This window comes from Ambystoma mexicanum, chromosome 1p, assembly GCF_040938575.1.
Source record: "Ambystoma mexicanum isolate Mex_15411 chromosome 1p, UKY_AmexF1_1, whole genome shotgun sequence".
NCBI classification, from domain to species: domain Eukaryota; kingdom Metazoa; phylum Chordata; class Amphibia; order Caudata; family Ambystomatidae; genus Ambystoma; species Ambystoma mexicanum.
Genome location: NC_090921.1, coordinates 600,460,208 through 600,480,966, shown reverse-complemented (window position 1 = coordinate 600,480,966; position 20,759 = coordinate 600,460,208). Strand labels below are relative to the sequence as shown.

Below are 20,759 nucleotides of genomic sequence, written 5' to 3'. Positions count from 1 at the left end.
CCTCGGAGGTGGAGCCTCGAGAGAAATCTTCGACGACCACGGCGCCACAGGCGTCGACGTCTTCTGTGAAGACGTCACAGGATCACGCGGTCTCGAGCGCGTCGAGGACCGGGACCTGGAACGGGCATGGTGAGAACGGCTACCCTTGTCCGAGCGGGACCTCTCCCGCGAGCCGTGCCGACCACCCGAGCCCGAAGGCGTACGAGCAGTGTCTCTCGACTGGTGCCGATCGACCCGACTCGGAGGCGCGGACGGACCGGTGCCCTGCGATTCAAGAATCGCTACCATCTGCTTCCCGAAGGAAGCCCATTCCTCCGGTGTCGCTTGCATGGAGTGATAAGCGACCCGCCGACGAGCGGAGTCCTCGGAAGAGGACGGGGAAGGAGACTATGCCGGCGCTTCCGGGAATGCCTCGAAGAGGCGGAGGAGTGGCGAGACTGACTCCTGGAAGGAGACCCACTGGACTTCCGACGATGATGCGGAGAGTCGCCCCTCGAGTCATCCGTTGAAAGCCCTGCAGACCTCCACTTTCGGGGCTTAGACACCCGGCCTACCGACAGCTTCTTGCGTTCCCGCAAGGCCTTTGCCGTGAGCGACTGGCAGTCGACACAGTCGTCCGTATCGTGGGCCTCCCCGAGGCACCAGAGGCAGGCGTTGTGCGAGTCCGTGACCAACATCTTGGACCCACAGTCCCGGCATTTCTTGAAGCCCGGACGCAGGGTTGAAGACGAAGACATCGCCACGAACAGGTCTTCACAACAAACCGAACAGGTTCAACGAACCGAGAATTGAAAACAGCAAGCTCCAACGAGTCGAGGCGTACCGAGATTCAGGAAGCGAACACGTTCGCGGAAAAAACGGAACTGAGGCTATGGGCGCCATGCGTCCTACTTATCACATCGGGTGACGTCGGCCATCGGAGGAGGTCCTGGGGGACGGCGCATCGACGCAGGAGCCAAAAGATTTTCCGAAGCAGCACAGCTGTGGACATTACCTGTCATAGATATGGAATACGTCGGAGGACCCAATCCCCTCGAAATAGTTTTATTTGGCTGGGGACTAAGCTCGATTTCTTTTCGTTGATGGAGAAGCCCAGATTGAAAAGGTCTATTATCCTTTGAGTATTTTGTTTGCAAATTTGAGGAGATTCCCCGGTTATTAGCCAGTCGTCCAGATAAGGGTATACTGGGATGGACTTTCTGCACAGGTGTGCTGCCACTACTGCGAGTACCTTTGTGAATACTCTTGGTGCTGAGGCGATGCCGAAGGGTAGTACCTTGAACTGGTAGTGAACTCCCGCTATCTGGAAACGCTAAGATTTTCTATGCGCAGGGAGCATTGAAATGTGAAAGCATGCATCTTTCATATCCAATGTTGCCATGTAGTCCCCCTGTTTTAGGAGTGTGATTACTTCTTGGAGCGAGGTCATGCGAAATGTTTGGGGTTTGACATATTTGTTTGCAGATCTAGAACTCGGCACATGTTAAGATCTTTCTTTGGCAAAATGAAGTATGTTGAATAAATACCCTTGTTTACCTGATTTACTGGGACGACCTCTATGGCGTCCTTGTCCAGCAGTGCCTTTACTTCTTCCAACAATATGCGTTTTTCTGCTGTTGACATTTTACTCTGTCTTGGTGGCCTGTAGGGTAGTTTTTGTAACAGCTCGATACAATACCCACCTGCCACAGTGGCCAACACCCACTTGTCTGACGTTATCCCCTTCCATGCATGGGTGAAGTGTGAAATTCGGCCTCCTACTTGGAGTCATTGTTTAGGAGGATTTGAGCCTCTACCAGGTGAGGTTCTGCCTCTTCCCCTGCCCCTTTTACTTCCTCTTTAAAAACTGGATGAAGAAGTTTGTCCTTGGGATGTGCCCCACGATTAGGATTGTCCGCCCTGAGTATAGCCCGAGGCACGTTGAGCACCCCAACCTCGAAATCTTCTAGAGATTGGGGAGCCCTGTAGAACATAGGGCTTGTTAACTGGCTAAGGGATTTAATTAAGAGTGTCGTATTGCTCCTTGGCACTCTTCAGGGCGTCCTCCATGTCCTTCCCGAACAGTACATTGGGCTCTACCGGCATGTTTAGGAGGGGACCTGAGTTTCTAACAAACCCTGATTGTCTGAGTCAAGCGTGGCACTTGATGAGCGGGCCCTCTGCTATGACGCATCCCGCATTATCTACTGCATCAAGGTTATTTTTTAGGATACAGTTTGATGTCTCCTTGCCCTCTGCAATAGTTTAACAATTGAGACTTCAGGTGTTACAGGACAGTTCGATTTGGTGTTCCATCTCATCCCATTTGTGGAAGCCGTAACTAGCAAGAAGTGTAGTGTTGTTGGCAATTCTAGCTTGGTATGCCACTGATTCCTTTTCTCACCAAAGTATAGATTTTCTTACTTTCCTTGTCTGGCGGTGCCTCGAACGATGCCAGGGGAGTGCCTGCCCTCTTCATGGTAGTGGTGACCACTCATCAATCCAGTTTCAGCCCACCCCTAACATACAGTGGGTGCTGGCCTGAACAGTTTTTCTATTCGGGGGTTGAATGCCCTAGTGATAGTAGGCACGAGTAGGGAGGGCTGGATGAGTCTTTGTACAGACTGCAGGAGCGGAATAAACTGGGTGGCAGACCTATTGTATTTTATTTATTAGCACGCCTAGCCCTCTGGCATCCGGGCACATTTCTTGATGTTACATATTTACAGTTACATAAAGAATATCTGTACATACTTTGGCATTTGCATGATAATAATTTATATTTACGCAGATATGCAATTTGCAGGTTAAAACAAAGTAAAAATAAAATAACAGCATATATACAAGTTGAGGTTAGTTTTCGTTCATGATGAGCCAGGCTTTGGCGGCATTTCGGAATTTATGGTAGGAAGGTTCCAGTCCGATACTGGAGTGCAAGTCATTCAAAGTTGTGGCTGCTAGAACGGGGAAGCTTCAACCACCTGCCTTTTGTAGTTTGAACCTGGCTATGATAAGGCAATTAGAGCGAGATGATCTGGTCTGTCAGTCTGATGTGTTCAGTTTGAATTTGTCACAAAGGTACATGGGTGCTTGATTGAGTAAACATGTTGTGAGTGAAAGGGTCACGAATTTGATTATTTGGTTAATTGAGAGCCATCGAACACTGTCTCAACTCTGAGATGTGGAGTTCTCGGGAGGTTGGTTGCTACTCGGAGTGCATTATTTTGATATATTTGCAGTCTTCTTAGGTTGTGTTGGTTAGTACCTAAATATAAGTCATTGCAAGTCTAGTTTAGTTAGTACAAGAGCCCTAGCTAGGGTAATACATTTGTCAGAAACCGTATGCAGGCGTTTATGAGCTTACAGGTGTATGCAGTGGTAGACGCAGTAGCATTGATTTGTCTTCCTAAGAGGGTCGAGTCAATGTGCATGCCTAAAGTTTTGACATCCGAGACCTTAACGTTGTTGCCATCAATGTTGAAAGTGTTAAAATTGTTGTCAAGTCTAGATTGGGTTATCTACAAGGAGTAACTCAGTCTTGTCGTAATTTAGGCAGTCCATGTTGTGCCATCTAGGCTTGGATGATGAGGTATATGTCATTAGTAGTTTGGAGTCTATTGCATAATTGCCTATGATGGGGCTAAGAATTTGGGCATCAGTGTAGTTCGTAAAAGATACCCATATGGTGTAAGTCGTCAAATAGAGGCTTTATAATAGATTATAAAGCGTAGGGGAGACACAAGAGCCTTGTGGGACCACGCAGGTGACTGGCAGTTAAGGCTGAAGCAGTTGGGGCAAACACTCTGGTTGTTCTGTAATTGAGGAATGGCTGGATCCAGGTGGTCACATCATTGGAAAAGTGGGCTACCGAGGAGAGATGGCTACAGAGGGTTTTGTGGTCCACAAGGTCAAAGGCAGCTGATAGATCTAGTAAAATAAGGAGGCCAAGGTTGCCTTCATCTTTTATGGTTTCAATTTGGGTTACTAGATCTAACAGGGCTGTTTCAGTGCCATGCCTAGGACGGAAACCAGATTGACATAACCCTAGTAAGTTTTTGCTTTCCAGGTGATGCTGGATCTGCAGGTAAGCTGCTCTGTCAATCTTAAGGACAGACACTGTGGTGATCGGTCTGTAGTTGGTCTGGGTATTTGGGTCGAGGAATGGTTTAAGGAGGGGCATGACGCAGGCGTCCTTAAGGTTAGTACTTTATTTGTAGTAAAAGAGGCATTTATTACTGACGTAATGAAAGGTGCAAGCTCCTTCGCCATTTCTTTTATGATAGATGCTGGGCAGACGTCACCCATGCAACTGGAAAGTTTTGGGCTTCATTTTATTGCCTCAACTTCCTTAATGCTAAGGGAGGAGAATTTGAACAGGTCAGTTTGATCTGGTAGAGGAGTTTGGGTTGTAGGTTGGGGAAGGTTGTTGATTAGGCTAGTTTTTTTGGTCTCAATATTCTTTTGTAGGAGCTTGATCTTGTCAAAGTGCTTTTTAAAATGTTATGACACCAAGTAGTGTCCTTAAAGCATGAAGCGGGTGGAGCCATCAGTGATTCTAGCTCTCCAAGTATGTAAAATAATTCCTTGGTGTTAGATTTAGCCTTATGGATCTGGTCATTATAGGAGTCACATTTTTCTAGGAAGATCGCAGACTTGTAGGTGGCCGAGGCTTTTGTCTCCCAAAATGTCTACCACAAAGTGTGTCGACATGTGCTTTCTGAGTGTCGATGTTAAAGTGTTGTGCAGCCTTTAGTAGCAATTCATTGTACTTCTAGTTGGTTATCAACGGGAAAATATGCTACCGGCTGGTCCTGGTGAACTGGCGACTGGATTACGTAAATATAGTCATAGAATTGGTCCTGACTATAAAGGTCGTCTTGAGACCCAGTGTCCTGTGACCCTGAGGGATTGTCATAGTACATGTCCTCTTGGTAGGTCGAGGCCAGGGTGCCTAGATCAGGCTGTGGCTCAAGACAATGCTTTTTGGCAGGGGGCTAGTGCGCTGAGGCCCCTGGCTGTGAGGCATCCGTAAGGGATAATAGTTGATCTGGGTGGCCGTCCATGAAGTCCACAAAACTGACATCCGCCTTAAAATCTTATGAAACTGTTCAGGAGTATAATCACATGAAGGTGGGAACCCCGACATGATAGGGATGGACTGGGTGGTAGTTTGGCGTTTGTGGTGCATAGCCCCCCCGAGTGTGTCTACAGGGGGGCGGGGGGTAGATCTACAGCCTGTGTGCTGTAAAGGGAGTTTTGTCCATTACTTTTGAGGGCAGATGGCGAGATAAAAGGAAAGGGGGTGGCAGAATATACATTCTCTAAAGAGGTCAGTATGAAAAACCACCCCCTCTCTCCCTACTGAAAGGGCCAAAGAGGCCCATGCAGGCCGCATCCGGTCGATCAGTCAATTAGTGGACGATGAGGTTGTCCGAAAGCCATTGAGCAGTCTGTTGGCTGTGCGGTGAATAATAAGGAAAGAAAGCATACTAGTAAACTTAAACTAATAAAACGCATCAGCCTTGAATAGAACTCTGCCTTTGCAACAGACTTCCATGGTGGAAAAAAACATTACGAGATACAGCGACACGTGAAGGACCATGTGTACAGAACACGTCAGTAGGGATAGAATTACTAACACGCCCTTTCGACATCCTTCGAAAACAAATCTTGTAATGCTCCGTGACTGCCACTAGATGTCGGACTATGCCGAGCATGTAATCGGAGTAGATCCACAAGCTCCAGAAATGTATATATCTCGATGTTAACGATATTGGGCCTGTTTCATGGAATGTTTTCCTAAGGGATTGCGCTATTATAAAACATTTCCATGAATCAGGCCCATTGTCTCATCCTATATCAATATTGAAAATATATCAATATAGCTCCAAAACCCAATAGATTCTCTGTGGTATTTGACACAATCAACAAAGTGTTAACTATCTCGAGTCTAATGTGGACGTCCCCTCCTGAGCCACATTCTTCCTCCATCTGTTTGTTAATTGGCAATTTATACCACACTGTACAAAAGCAATTGCGAGTTCACAATGCAAAGAAATGGGCAATTGTGAGAGGCAGGTGGTAGGAGCAACAATCAGCAACTTTAACAGCTAGATGAATGGTCTTATTCCACATGCCTAAACCAGTGCATTAAATTAAAAGGTTTAAGGTTGATGTGTCATTCCCTCTTGAAAGGCCTGTTGAAATAATACCAGCTTCCTAAAGTGGTGCTGTTGCAGGGCTTTGGGTCCAGTGTTAATTGTTCCACACGTGCCTCAGGCAATTCACTCCTTTGATCTTGCACGTATAGTCCAATCATACCTCCTTATGTATCCTTTTCTGGCTTCCCCCCTGAAAGACTGAAGGAGCCACTGTTGTGCTGCTGGAAATCAGACAGCATTTATGCTGTCATCATGTGCTGCTCCTTCCAAGTGCTCTTTGAGCCAAACTTGTGTAGTGTCATCTCTCTGAACGAACCTCCTTCATCTGGCAATGCAGTCCTAAGTCCTTGGACATCAGTCCCAAAAGGTCCACTTAGTATTACCTCATGGCTGCTGCATCTTGCTCCATCAACTACAGGTGTTTTGTGGCCGTCCTTAGGTCTAGTCTATGTAATTAGTGCAGTCCTTCAATCTCTAGCAGCTCTGCCTGCAGTTCTCGCGGGGATTGAAACCGGAAGTTAGATCCGACCTCTGAACTGGTCTTCTGGACCCTTTCATTGCACTCCATCAGCACGGTCAACATTTTGTGGATCGTCCAGCTACTGTGCCAGCAGACCCATCTCCTGGGGACAATACATTTCCACCAAATTATTTTCGTATGTCTGGGGGGGGGACGGGGGTCTCCTCTGGCGGGGCCCTTAGTCAGCATTAGCCTCTGCAGCAGCTCACCTAGGACATTAGTAACTTAACCTATAACTAGTAGCTTTATTGCCCTCGTCATTAAGATCAATGGCCAAACTTTGACAACCATCCTAAACTTTCCTTAAGTATTGACAAGAACACCGTACCTGCCAAGAATATTGTTGGTATATTTTAAGGTTCAGCTTAATGTTTTTAGTATTTAGTACTCATTTTTGATTTAGAGCCTTTAACTGTAAAGGAGAGATTTCCTACAACCTTGCATTCTCAGTATTACAGTGCAAACATTCCTTTGATGTGGAAAGAGGCGATACTAAAGTACAATTCTCGCACATGAGTGCACAATAAAGCGTGAAGCCTTCACTGCTCTTGTAGCTACCACAGAATCAAGAACAAAAAGGAAGCTGTTCCTGCCACTAGACAAGTTGACTTTCATAATTGGTCACCAGGACATTGGTAAAATCTCCAACACTCCTGCACCAAAAAACTCAGAAAAAATGTGAGTTCTTAAGAAAATGCAGTTCTTCTTAGTGTAGTTTTGCACGTGTCAGGCAAATCGAAAATAGGACTAAAACATGAATATAATGATTGAAATGCATTTAAGCTTACCCATGCACATTTTAACACGTTCTTTGCCCTCAAAGTCCAAAGCTAACAAATACACATGCATACATACACACAAATCCTGGGAAAATCAAAACAAAACAGCCAATCGTCATCAGTGACCGTTTCCAACAAGCTGCAGCTATATAAAAAGAATTACAGAAAGAAAACGCAATAGCCAAAATAAACCTTAATTTCCTGCCCAAAATGAGTGTCCTGGATCAAATTAGCTCAAAAGCAGCTCCTCTTACCATTTAGTATCCACTATACCAAGTGCCCACATTTGTCCAATTCTGGAGTGCATTATATTGGTGGGATTAAACATACAGGCAATGGTGGATATAGAATGCAATCCTTTTTCTGCTAGAGCAGGTGTGGCACTGTCCCTTTAGCACTACTGGCAGATGAAAACCAAACCTTGATGGAAAACAAAAATCATATTTTCTCCCTTTTCCCTTAGTCAGGTCGGTCTAGAACAAGACTTTGTGTTGAGTTCTACCAACTAAAGGATACTAAACTGGTCTGAGTTAATAAAATGAGAATAAGTTATAATAGTTGAACATTTGATTTTTCTGCTTAGTTTATTGCTTTCGAAAAAATATTTACTTTCCAGTGAAGGAACTGAGGTTTAGAAGCGCATTTCGGAACTCTTTAATGGTCAATCTAAAACCTGGTCGCCATCACTGCAATGAAGTGAAAATGAACTTCAAGATCAAACAATTATTCCAAGTTTAGCAATTGTTCATGTGAAAAAAAGGATCATCTGTGCCATTCCCTCCCATTACAAAACATGTCATTACTTGCAGCTCAGTTTATGAACAGATTAATTCTTGATAATACAGTCCACAGTTCAGCCAATGTGTAGTTAGTAGTGAATGCTTTCAAAACATGTGGCTAAAGTAAAACGTGTGGCTTTGTATTTTTATAAAAGCCACAATCACTATAAAATGATCGATATTGTGCTTTAAATCTTTAAAGGTTAAGGCGTGGTGGAAGAGGCAGGGTGATGAGCTTCGTATTTGATTACTTTTCAGACAACTGAGCAGAAAGGTGTCACTTCTGATCCATGTGGTCATTACCTGCGGTGGTACGTGCTGAACTCTGGGGACAGAGATCTGCTGCACTTGGGCCCCTTTGGGAGCAGAGCCAGTTACCTGGACCAAAACCCTCTGAAAAGAGAAAGACATTCTCAAGCAAGTCAGCAAGACTCCCCCAGCCTAAAAACCACCATGGCAGGTAACTAACAATCATTAAATTCAGAAGTTGCCTTGCACTTTAAAAGGCTATCTTACGCCACGCTGCGACACAAAATCGACCACTCCCATCACAGTCAACTGATTATAGCAGAGTGACATGGTCCATTTAAAGAAAGTTATTGAGTTCATCCAATTATCCATGTACAATTGTATAACATATTTCAACTATGAGGAACAAGTTTATGACACGAAAACTAATTTAAAGAATTCATCAGAATGACAGGATATTTGTTGGTACCCAGCTTGAAAAAAATTGACTCTAGAAGGGTAGTGTGGAAAATAGGTATGCTAATTTGTAATAGTTCTGTCTAAAAACTACACACGCAATCAATAAAAAAGGTACTACTCTTCACTACAGGACACAAGAGGGGGTAAAAAGCGTGCCACACATTTAAATGCTATAATAAACAGACTAGGTGAATGGAGTAATAGTCTGCTAACATGGTGAGACCAGTCTGACATTCTACTTAAATATCAGTGAAGATTAAATCAAGCTTTGCCTGTCCTGAACTAAAGCAAAAACTCAGGCTTCTGAGTGACGGCGGTTTCCCCACCCTCTTAAACCAATGATCCGGCACACAACAGTACAAATCTGTGTGTCGCCATTACATCCAAATGTGATGCTCCAGCAATCTAAATTTGTAGTTTTGTGAATAGTAAATTGTTTCTGGAATACGGTCTGACCTCAAGAGCAAAGAGTTTGCCAACGAACGTATACAAAGTGATGGTTTACAGGATACACAGATCAAATGCTGCTTCGTGCATCTAGAGCAATACAGCAGAGATGTTGGTCATTACCTGCTGGGAGGCTGGAACTGGTTGGACAACAGGAGCTTGAACCGAAGAAGTACGCAAAACGACAGATGTCCCAGACTCTGATCCACCCTCTGAATTCTGCATGCTCAGATCTAACGAGAAAAAAGTAAAGTTACACACAAAAAAGCTTAACATGTTGAGAATATTGGGAACAAGCCCAAAGTTTCAAAATGTCCACCAGTATGATGCATGCAGTAATTTTATAAAAAATGGGCACAAATGTTTTCTACACTTCAGTTTACCTTGCGCACACAAGTTGTAGAAATGAGCCGCATTCTGTGGATGGGCTCATTCAGAATCGTGAATCTGCTTGCACAAAAGTGTGCGCCCGGTTTCATTTTCGGGAACTAGCCCACATGCTAAATCTGTGCAAAAGAGAGGAGAGGAGGCTTACTGAGTGGCTACAGCAGCTCAAATGACTTCCTATCCACAAAGGAAAGGTCTTTTTCTGTGGACCTGTTCCTGTGCATCTTTCTGCTGCGCCTGGTCTCACTGGTCAAGGCGAGGAGCAGGATAAAGTGCAAGGAGGACAGACGTCTCCACAGACAGCTAGTAATTTCCTGCACCAAACAAAAACGCTCACATTTTGCAAAAGAGGTGAGCATGAAATAGCATTTGCGGGAATTAGCTTGTCTAGGAGATTCATGTCAAATTCACTTACTTGAACTGATCTCTAGAAGGTACGGAGGGCCGACTACTAGGTTAATAGAGGACATTTATTTTTTATAATACGCATTACAGCAGATTTTTATCTGGTTTTATTTACTAGTTAGATTATTGAATGACTCTTTAAATCTCCGTATTTTACAATCGATCATGTGAGCAGCGAATGAATGCCCTTTGTTATGATATAATGCCTAATTTGGCCCCATTAGCTGGGTGAGGAAACGTCCTCGAAAGATGTGCTAAACAGCCAAATAGCAGAAAGAGGCGTCGAGGAAACCAATGTCTATTCTATGTATAACACCCAAAGGTGAGAACAAGTTTTGAACTGAGGTGCTTAAGTGGGAAACAATGAGCACTGGGTAGAATGAGCCCTAACACCACATTAATAAAATGAGGTTCATTGGCTAGGATCAGGAGGCAACTTATTACCCAGATACATACAAAAACTAGAATTGAATTACTGCACAACACTCCCTAAGCCCCTTCAATGAAACAAATGATTGATATTTGCCAACCAATTCTACGGTACAAAAATAGTGACCAACTCGGACTTTAAGTTTATTGGTAAATGTGTTGTTAACTCGGGTGGTCTGCCTGAAAGCAGCTTTCCCAAAACTATACTTATGAGCTTAAACCAGGACTTAAGTATCACTGATTAGCAAGCCATTCAGCACGTGCAATCAAAGGCATTAACTGCATCAGTTCAAGCAGAACCCTACTCTGATGCCAATAATCAGAACACCTTGAGCAGATGACACCCCTTCATGGGGAACCATCTAGCGTTCCCGCTCTTTTCTCCACTTGCACCCGTCAAGTAAAAGTAGCATAGGGACATCGAAAGTAGCTAGACTGTGCTAAAGCTTCATTGAACGAAGCAGGGATTGGAAGTTATTTTGCTTTATGGTTCACACTGTACCAAGCAGGCTACTGTGCTACACGGCGAAGACTTAACATGCCAACAATTATAAATAATCTGTCTAAAATTAAAACAGCCCCTCCCATCCTCTCAACCACGAATGCATGCCAGACACAGGCACAGCTGCTACTTAGCATGTTACGACTTTGCTTCATAGCAACTGCTAACATCAACTGTCTACTGAGTATCTAGGACCAGTCTAATCCAGAGGTGAGAGGAGAGAACAGTATTTGGCAAAATCGAAGTGCTAATTTCTAGATTAGTCCAACCTTCATGTAAACTTAAACAACAATGTTACTATTCGATGCTGCCATTACAAAAAACATATATACTGCAGCAAAACTGAGTAAAGTGGGGAGCTTTGGAACCATGATTCCTGCTTGTAGTCTTACTGTCAGAATTTAGTTCCTTCACTGTAAGTCACTGAACACTTCACAAGACCCTGCAGTTTCCGGTTGGTCTGAGATAATTCGCTTTCAATTGTTAAACTGCGACCCTTAAATTAAACACTCCCCATTGATAGCGTTTTTCCAATTCTCGCAAATATATTTGTAACTGAACAAAAGTCCATACCAGTATTGAACACATAATTAAGGAATTGAGCACTTTGACATTAGCACAGTAAAAGTTGTAACTGGCACATCATTAACCAGCATCTCCTACTGATAGAAAGGAAACTCAATAAGTGCCTGATAAAGACGTTCACTTGCTGGAAAATCAAGTGCTCAAATGTTAAAGTGCTTGTAAACAGAGCAAAAAGGGCAGGACGCTGGTTATCTGTCCTATAACATTTGGCCATATGGCATCTTTTCCCCACATCAGTCGTCAATATGGTGCAATGATGGCAAAAAAAGCTTTTACTGTAGTTTCTCCTGCTTTATAGCTCAACTTTAAAAACAAGCATTGGCAATGCTAACAGTTTGGGCTTCTGTGTAGGCATGGGAAAGGCAGATGCCAGGCACTGCCTAGTGGTATTAACTGCTCATTGATGGTAGGAGGTGCAACATTATGCAAGTACCTGGGTATCTAATAGCAAATGCCTAATACTTATTCACAACAAGACACACTGTTGGGTTTACCAATGTTCGTTTTTAACAGGACTTCAGTAAAAAACCTGCTCAGAGCTTCTAAATCAAGTGGCTGAAGGCAGACCTGGTTAAGACATTTTAAAAAGACACAAGAGTAACCAATGAGTGTTTCTAGACCCTGTAAGTATATCCAATCACTATCACACATAAGAAATATAGGTCAGTTTTCCTGTTTTCAATAGTTCCACATGCTGGTTAATAGCCTAATATAACCCTCCAATCAATGCTAGCTCTCCCTGTTGTGGTGTGCTTTCCATAGGTAGAGGTGGTGGGCCACCTATCTAGGGTGAGGGAATAGAAAAGATACTGACCCTTGATGGAGCGGAATAGATGATTCATAAAGAACTGAGTGTGAATCACATAAGAAAATCGGGAGAAACGAACAAGAAAGGATGACCAGATTGGGAGTCTAAGCAGAAGAACGGTAATTACTTTAATGCTCCTGCTTCTTTTGACTCAAGAGTGAAAGATGTTAAAAGATTTGAGAAAAAAGGTTGGCCAGTTGGTAATTGGTCAGCCCATAAGATATCTGGTCGACCGCTTTCAGGAGTTATGAAAGTGAATCCACCTTCTTCAGGACCTCAAAGGTTAAAAATGAATACACTACAAAGGGAATACCACCAGTACGCATCAGTACTGCTGTGTTGGTTGTATAGTCTCTATTCTTTCCTTCCCCGCAGACCAATGAATCTCTAAACGTTAGATGGTTTGTATGAGGATGAAACATGTTTGGGGATGCTTGTGGTTTTGTGCAGAAGGGAAGTGACCAAGCAGTTCGGGCTTGACTGCCCCTTTTGAGGTGTGACCAATCCCGATTTGCATATTGTCTTTCCCCTTTTGTAATGGTTTGGCAGGTTAAAAATGGTCGTCTGGAGGGTTGCCCAGAGCAATGCCAGAGGTTAAGACTCATTCTAAACCTTCCAACCATCACCTCTTGCTTTGCTGTATTCGGGAGGGACAGAAGTGTCAGCCCATCAGGTTTCAGCTGAGCTTGTAATGCCTTAATGCTGGTGTCTCAATTCGAAAATGCTGCTGCCGTAATATTGCCATGGTGAAATTCACTGGCATAACTCCACTGAAACCAGTAGACCAGATAGCTCATGGGATGACAATTACCTACTGGGCACCCTTTATTCTCCTAACATATTTCACGTGGGTCTTCGCATGTTAGGCTTGAGCATTTGCTAAGATCGACAACAGAACCCTCCTCCTTAGTACAACATCTACAATCAACTGCTCATTTGATCCAGTGCATACCAGTATTGGGGCTTGGCAGAGTATTTCGTGGGATGGGTGTGACCCCACCCCCTACTATAAGTGGCTCCCGCTGTAGCGATTCCCAGGTCTGTAATCCACTTGGGATAGCTTGCTATGTGCCACATGTGAAAAGTGGTTATATCGGAGAGTAGGATATCAGTTTCCAAAGGGGAAGTTTATTAACATGCAGACTTGTAAGCAGGGGCACACAAGCACTAAAACTGGAATCCTGCAATATTATAGACTCCGGGCGGCAGTATTCAAGCGATGGGAGGGCTCACCTATTGAAACCCCTGAGGATGTGCTCCTGGCAAATATCTTCAACTCCTCGGGATGCCGTACACTACTTGCCACACTGTATGGGATGATTGCAGTCACTAGGGCGGACATCCCCCGCTAAACAAAAATGGGGAGATGAGCTACAAGTTGAAATATCTGATGAACAGTGCAACAAGATGTGCTCACCGACCAAGATGTCCATTCATTCTAGAGTTAAGCTCATTCAATACAAAATACTACAGACTAAGTTACACCGCCAACAGGCTTGAACGCATCGATCCAGGGAGTGTTGGCAGATGCTTCCGCTGCCATGCAGAGGAGGCGGATCATTTGCACATGCACTGGGGCCGGCGCAAGCCGCAGGGGTTTTGGAAGCGCATTATGGATCCCCTATCGAAAATGGTGATTTGCACACTGCCGTACTTGCCCATGAGTGTTTTGTTTGGGTTGTGGGACAATATCCCAGAGAGGAGAATTAGATCTTTCCTTGATGCAGTGGCTAGGCGCCATGTACTGAGAGGGTGGAAGGATGCTGAGGCACTACTAAAGGACTGGATGTCTGACCTGATCTGGGTGGAGAACTGTGAAGACCTTTATATTGCTACGCTGCCAGGTACATCTAAACCAAAGGACATAAGGTGAGAAAGTCGGGTCTACCTGGCCAGCCTCCAGTCTATGACTCCTGAGGGCAATTGGAATCAACATGTTGGAACGTCTATGGGGGGTGTGCCGTTTACCCAATATCGGTTTATTTTGTTGATGTTATGTACTCAGTAGTAACACAAGAACCAAAGCCTCACTTAATGTATGCAATGACTGCTTTTTAACGGCTACTCAAGTGTGTCCACCAAGAATAAATTAGGTTTATACAAAATAAATTTGGACAAGGAGGCGACAGCGTGGGGTGTTACAAGTAGATATTTTTAGTGAACACGGACTGCAAAGTCCAAGCCACAAAACTGGCTCAAAGACAGGTGAAAATAATACAAACATATCGTTCGAATCAATGCAGATTTGTGAAGAATAAGAATGTGACAGACAACATACGGAAGTTAGAATAGATGCCGGTAAAGGACATGAGGAGCTGGACTCCTCAGTCTTTCAGATGTTGGCAAAGTGTTCGACTACCCATTTCAAGTCATGTCCAAAACTCACAGTGGTGAAAGATGTATTAGCAAGACCGAGTTCCTATACACATACCTGCCAACTTCTCGATCACAAGTGGTCTAATATCCAAGCCATTCTCAAACTGAAGAGCGACATGAGGCAAAGTGTACCTGCTGTCAATCTTTACTGTTCATCATAGCAATGCAACCACTGGTAAACGAAATAGGAATGACTAGGCACATGGAGGGCCTGGCATTCAGAGGAGCATTGCAAAAGCTGGTTGTATTTAAACTGGTTTTCTGGCCTTGAAAAACCTTTCTGCCATTCAGGTGGCGTTAGGTGGCTAGAAGCCTTCAGTCATATTTGGCTACATTCATAGTTAATAATTATGTTGCCTTTCAGATGTGTTGACCAACTCCATTAGCCGTGGCCAGGCAAACAGAAGTGAAGGATATAATTGGCCAAAGTCCAACATCTTCCAGAAATATGCAATGGACCAGGGCTAAACTTCAGATGGTGCTGGGAAAGATTAAGTGCCTTAATATATGAATAACAGTACACATAATGGCCATTATGAGTCTGAATAGGAATCATTTAAAACAAAATAAGGAATGTACTTACAGCAGTCGCTATGGGGGGGGGACGCTGTTGCACGGCAAAATTATTTAGACGCTTCCTCCGTTCCAGCCACGATAAAGCAGTGTTTTTCAGACCCACAAACTTGGCAAAACCAGTTTTTCCCGCCCGTAAGGGCAACAGATTACCCAGGTCATTGATTGCAGGCAACAGCCCATCGCAACGGTCCATATTCTGGGGGAAATCAGCCGCAAATTCGTTTGGCGCAAGGTGCACAAGATGGCGGTGGGCGGCAGGCCCGACGTCAGCTGGGCTGCCCGTGGCTGATCACAGCAGGTGGAGAGCAGGCACAAAATGGGGGCAACTTCATCAGGGCATACTGTAAAGAACCGGAGTGGTTTCTGTACTTCCGCTCTCTTTATGGTAGAGGAGAGGCACAGAGGACCCCAGCCAACATTCTCTATTGTAGTAGCAATGGACGAGCAATCAAGGCTTAGCTTCTCAGGAAGGTGATGCGGGCTGGTTCTTCAGTACAGTGTAGTTCCCCAAGCACCCACAAAGGAATGTCCGCACACTATCGGTTAAAACACAGTCTTTATATAATTAATATTCAGGTTATACACAATATCACGATAACTCACTTTGGTAAATATATACAGTTCTAAAGTGGTACCACAACGATTATTAGATCTCATTAAAGTGCATCAACTATATGGTCACAATGCCACACAGATCAATAAAGAGGAAACCAGAAGTAGAGAGGAAGGAAAGCAAGATGGTTGAACAATTGGCAGAATACTGGTCACTACCGTTAAACACAGCTCTGTGTGGAGATCCCCCCCCCCCAACCTGGGCAACCTGTAGAATAAAGATACAAGCCCAGTCCATATATTGTTCACACTAGACTTCCCAATAGTTCTGCAACCCCCAAAGAACCTGTCGTTGTAGCGTTCCTCGTCGCCCTTCTTGAGTGCCCTCCCTTTAAGGCAGGAGTCACGGGTCGAACGTTCGATGGAGAACAGGTTGAGCTATGATGGTGAAGTGGCAGCTTCGTTCCTAGCGGTGCTCATTGACGGGGGAAGCGTAAACGTCCTGCAAGGAAGAGGCGTGCGGGACACCTCGGTGTCGATAGTTGGGGACCGCAAAGAGTGAAGAACTGTGGCCCAGCAAGGGCATCGAGTCGTCGGCAACTGTGGTCTTTGGGTGGCGAGAAACCCACCGACGGATGCTCCTCGGCGTGTCGACGGTCAGGCCTTCCCCAGCAGGATACAGCGGCAACAATGCGGATGAGAGCGTCCTTGGATTCGAAAGTTCTTAGGCAAACGGGAGCACGGCGGCTCCAGTCGGCGACAGCGGTCATCGACAGTGGCGGACAACAGTCCGGGTGCTTCTCCTTGCGATTCCGCGGCGGTCCCCGTCTCGGGTCAGCAGTCTGTCGAAGGTCTGTCTACCAGGGAGCTTTGGCAAAGATCAGCTGGTGCACGATGGTCCCTCGTAGCTCGGGAAGAGAGCGCCTTACCAGGTCCTCTCTGGGTCAGTCCTTGGAGGCACAGCAGCTTTCAGATTGTGAAGGAGAACAGCAGCAATTCTTCATCCAGCAGGGCTTCAAGGTCAAGCTTCAGTTACTCGTCGTAGTGGACTTCAGCTTCTGAACACGATTCCTAGCAGTGAGAGGTCCCAAGATATACTGTTGATCTCCCATTCATTCCGCTGGGTCATACTCAAGCATCCAATCACGGCGAAGGGCATTCATGCAGGCAGGCAGCCAAAAAGGCACACAGTGCATTCAGGCCATTGACTTCTCTATAGACGCTCACAATAAGTTATGTGTATTGGGACAAGTACCAAGCTATTCAACACTCCACACTGCATTCATACCGGTTTCGGGCAGGGCTGTCTCAGTCATTGTGTCAACCACCAGATACTAGACACCCACAACATAGAATGTGTATTCGTCACGCACTCCATTCACCCAGGTCCCATCCACAGGCATACCCACAACATACGGTCGTTGGGAAGGCTCCAGCCAGTCTAGTCAGCACTTCCCCACACTACCATATATGGAACTTCCAACCAACAGCCAGTCAGGGGGAAGGGACAGAGTCAGGGCTTCCCGGGACTTCGGGAAGATCAAGGTAACAGGCGATGGAAGGCAAGAAGCCATGGGGGCCATTTGCTCTCCATCAGGAATCCACCAATTCCAATGAAAGGGCCTGGGCATCCCAAAATGGAGGACGCTCAGGGCACCAGTCAATTCAGCATGTAGCTGCCACCAGCCCGTACCCTGCTCTGTGGGTCACACACACACACATACACGTGCCCAAAAGCATACACTAGGGGCACTGGGCTGCACCCCTACCCATGGGTGCCATAAGGGTATCCCATGGGCCTGTTCACCAAAACCAAATAGAGAAAGAGCTGCACCGCCAGGAGTCCCACATTAACTCCTGCGTGGAAAACACGACAGAACACACGATAAAAAGCAGTAAAGGACAAGGAACCGACGGCCCAGTCTCTACGATGCATTTCCAGCATCACACATACCCAACAGCCCCGGCTGATGAATCGGAAAAACACTGCGACCCCCCCTGGAGGTGGCGGTACGGCCGCCGGTGGTGTGACAGCCAGTCAGTAACGGAACAGCTGTTTAACAGGTCAGTCACAGTCAGTGAGCTGTGGCGTTGCTGCTGACGCATTCGAGACAGAAATGCACCTGCGCACCACAACTCTAGTGAAATGCCCCGTTGAATAGCCATTTATAGGCCTGGGCAGCTGAACTGGGAAGCAGCCCATTGTGGCAAGCCTGGAGACACATACCATACAACACTGGGTGCAGGTACTTGCACAGAGATTAAGCTAAGAGTGCAAGTAGGCACGGGAAATGGAGGCAAACACCATAAAAAGTCGAAGGAGAAACGGAGAAGGGCAAACCTAAAGGCTAAAATAGACTCCGACACAATTCCAACCAAGCCACCTGGGAGGGACCCCGAAGTCAGGGTGGAAGCTGGAGAAGCGGGGAGACAGCCAACAACCTTCTCCTTGCAATACGAGACTCCAAATGCATGCTGGAGACGAAAATAGATGCCATTGGGACTGAAATGGGATTCCTGGGCTAGGACTGTTAGGGAGAATTCTTTTGAGGTTTATTTTTTTCTCCTGCTAAGAGCGAGACTCTTACTCCCACTCTTAGACATGATTTGAGGTGTTCCTTTATCTTTCCATGTGTTTTATGGGCTATGGGGTCTTTTACTCCATAGGGTCTCGTGTGTTTTTAATGTGGGTTACACAGCACCCTCCGTGCCATAACCCAGGGGTGTCGTAGCGACCCCCCAACATAGACTCCATACCCTGGGACTGACTGCTGTCTCCCAGGGTATGTAAAGTCACCATTGGCTTTACTAGTCCCAAATTATTAACAGAAACCGGTACAAACCATCATATTGTGGACGTACTGGTCGGGGCAATTCGATTGCCCCGGGATCTGTTAGTCGAGGGGGCACGTCTCCGTACCCCCTGATCGAGTTTCGGCTGGTGGTAGTGGATACTACTTTTTATATTCGACCGCGAATATATCCCTATGGGATTTTCCCATTGTTCGAGGCTACCAACTTTAATTATTTAATTCTCATAGCCTCAAACATACTGCCGGTTTATTTAATTAATATTAATTCGCCGGTTGGTATTTTTTGCCAGGACTCTATTCTAAAATGGCGTTTGTGTTCACTTCTGTGACTCCAACCCAAGCCGAGCCCTTTGTTCCACTTTTTGGCGGGCTTCTCCACAGAAGCCTCCAAAAGTGGTGCCACTCTGTCTGGGTACCACAGGGGGAGTGGAAGGGGGTTTAGGCCCCCTGGACTGAGTTACCTTGGTAACTCAAGTCGCACTTGTGTGATTGGCCCAAGTGGTTAGCCGGCCGGCTCACCACTTAGCACGTTTGATTGACAGTTAGGCTGAGTGAATGGGGGTGTGCTGCATAAAAGCAGGGCTTTGGGGACTGGAACTTCAGAGGTGGCCACAGGTCCTAAGAATCCGAGGAGGGAGGTGCTGAGCCGACCTGCAACGACGACACCACCGGTGGAGCCCTGCTGAACCGTCTCACCACTTTTCCCGACGACAGAGGAGATCTCCAGTCCGGAGAGTCGTCTTCCTTTGACTGGTGGGGATAACCAGTTTTGCCTTCTTTTCACCTTCTTGGAGCATCTCGTGGCTGCCTTGCCCGTGCCAAGCACCCCGGCAACCGGAATACCACGGCTTACCACTACCGCAAAGAGAAGGGTAGTACCTTTTAAACGAAAGAACTCCGCGGCTGGTTTCTTCCCTGGCAGTGCAACGACCATCTTTCCTCCATGGCGAGACCTTCCTCTGGACGAAACACCGACTTGCACCCGCTGCCAGGAACAACTGCCCCCGCTGGAGCTTCCTTCACACATCAGGTACTGTGTCCCGCCTGGCTTCCCTTGCGACAGATCGTTCGGGGTGACAGTAAAGCCTCGACTTTCTAACCTGGGCTGGCCTGGGACAACCTAGCTAACTTTTCCTGACTTTAATTTCATCCTTTTTGTGCAAACTATCTACAAGACTCTTTGGGCATAACCCCACTGTGTGACCGGGACCCCTTCTGCTTGCTCTCTCCAAGAGCTGGGCCTTGCAATTGACTTCCTTGCTCTCCAGTAGAACTCTGTCTATCCTGCCTTACTGTGGTTCTTTTAAAAGTATTGAAACTTGTGTGCTTCCATAACTCTGCCTTTTTCCCGCTTTTTTTAATAACTTATTAGAGTGCCATCTTATGTTAAGCGCTCACCTCTGTCTGAAAATAAGTGGTGTTTCTCACTAAAGACTTATCTAATAAGTAATTAGGGATATATATATATATATATATATATATATATTAGTGACTGTGCTGAATTTACTTACCTCTTTTGTGCTAGTTTAATTTACAAGTGTGTCTTTAAATAAATAATTATATACTTTTACACCAAAGCTCTGGTCAGAGTTTGCTTGTGCTACTGTATCTCTGTACCTATTGTGTATACTCTACATACTGCCCAACTCTTCTTGAGGGAAGTCGGACTGCTCAGCCACAGCTACCAAGTGAATCTGTGTGGTACAGACTGCTACCAAGTGGGTTTACTGCCAAACACCTGTAGTCTTAAATCTTTTGCAGTGGTCCCCAAGGGAACTGCACAGGTTTCTGCCTAACAAGGACCTCCATAAGATATCTGCCACAGAGGGGGTAAGCTGAAACCAGATTTTCCGAGGTAGAAGACACGTTGCTCCGGCTAAAGAAAGATGTAGCAACCCTCAAGGCCAGAACAAAAGCACTGGAATAGAGGGTGGATGATGCTCCGGAGGCCTG

The 20,759-nt window shown here is 45.7% G+C and overlaps 1 protein-coding gene across 3 annotated transcripts in view; it reads right to left on the bottom strand.

Annotated features, from left to right (window-relative positions):
* RFX2 (regulatory factor X2) overlaps positions 1-20,759 on the bottom strand; it is a 580,927-nt gene that overhangs the window by 472,301 nt on the left and 87,867 nt on the right. The window contains exons 2-4 of one of the 3 annotated variants that reach the window (XM_069649559.1): positions 9,757-9,879; positions 9,497-9,606; positions 8,522-8,611 (exon numbers count right to left, since the gene is read on the bottom strand). In XM_069649559.1, the coding sequence (XP_069505660.1) occupies positions 8,522-8,611; positions 9,497-9,598 (192 nt within the window). In that variant the 5' untranslated portion in view covers positions 9,599-9,606; positions 9,757-9,879. The remainder of the gene's footprint in view (positions 1-8,521; positions 8,612-9,496; positions 9,607-9,756; positions 9,880-20,759) is intronic. The other 2 variants (XM_069649558.1, XM_069649560.1) reach the window with 2 other exon arrangements.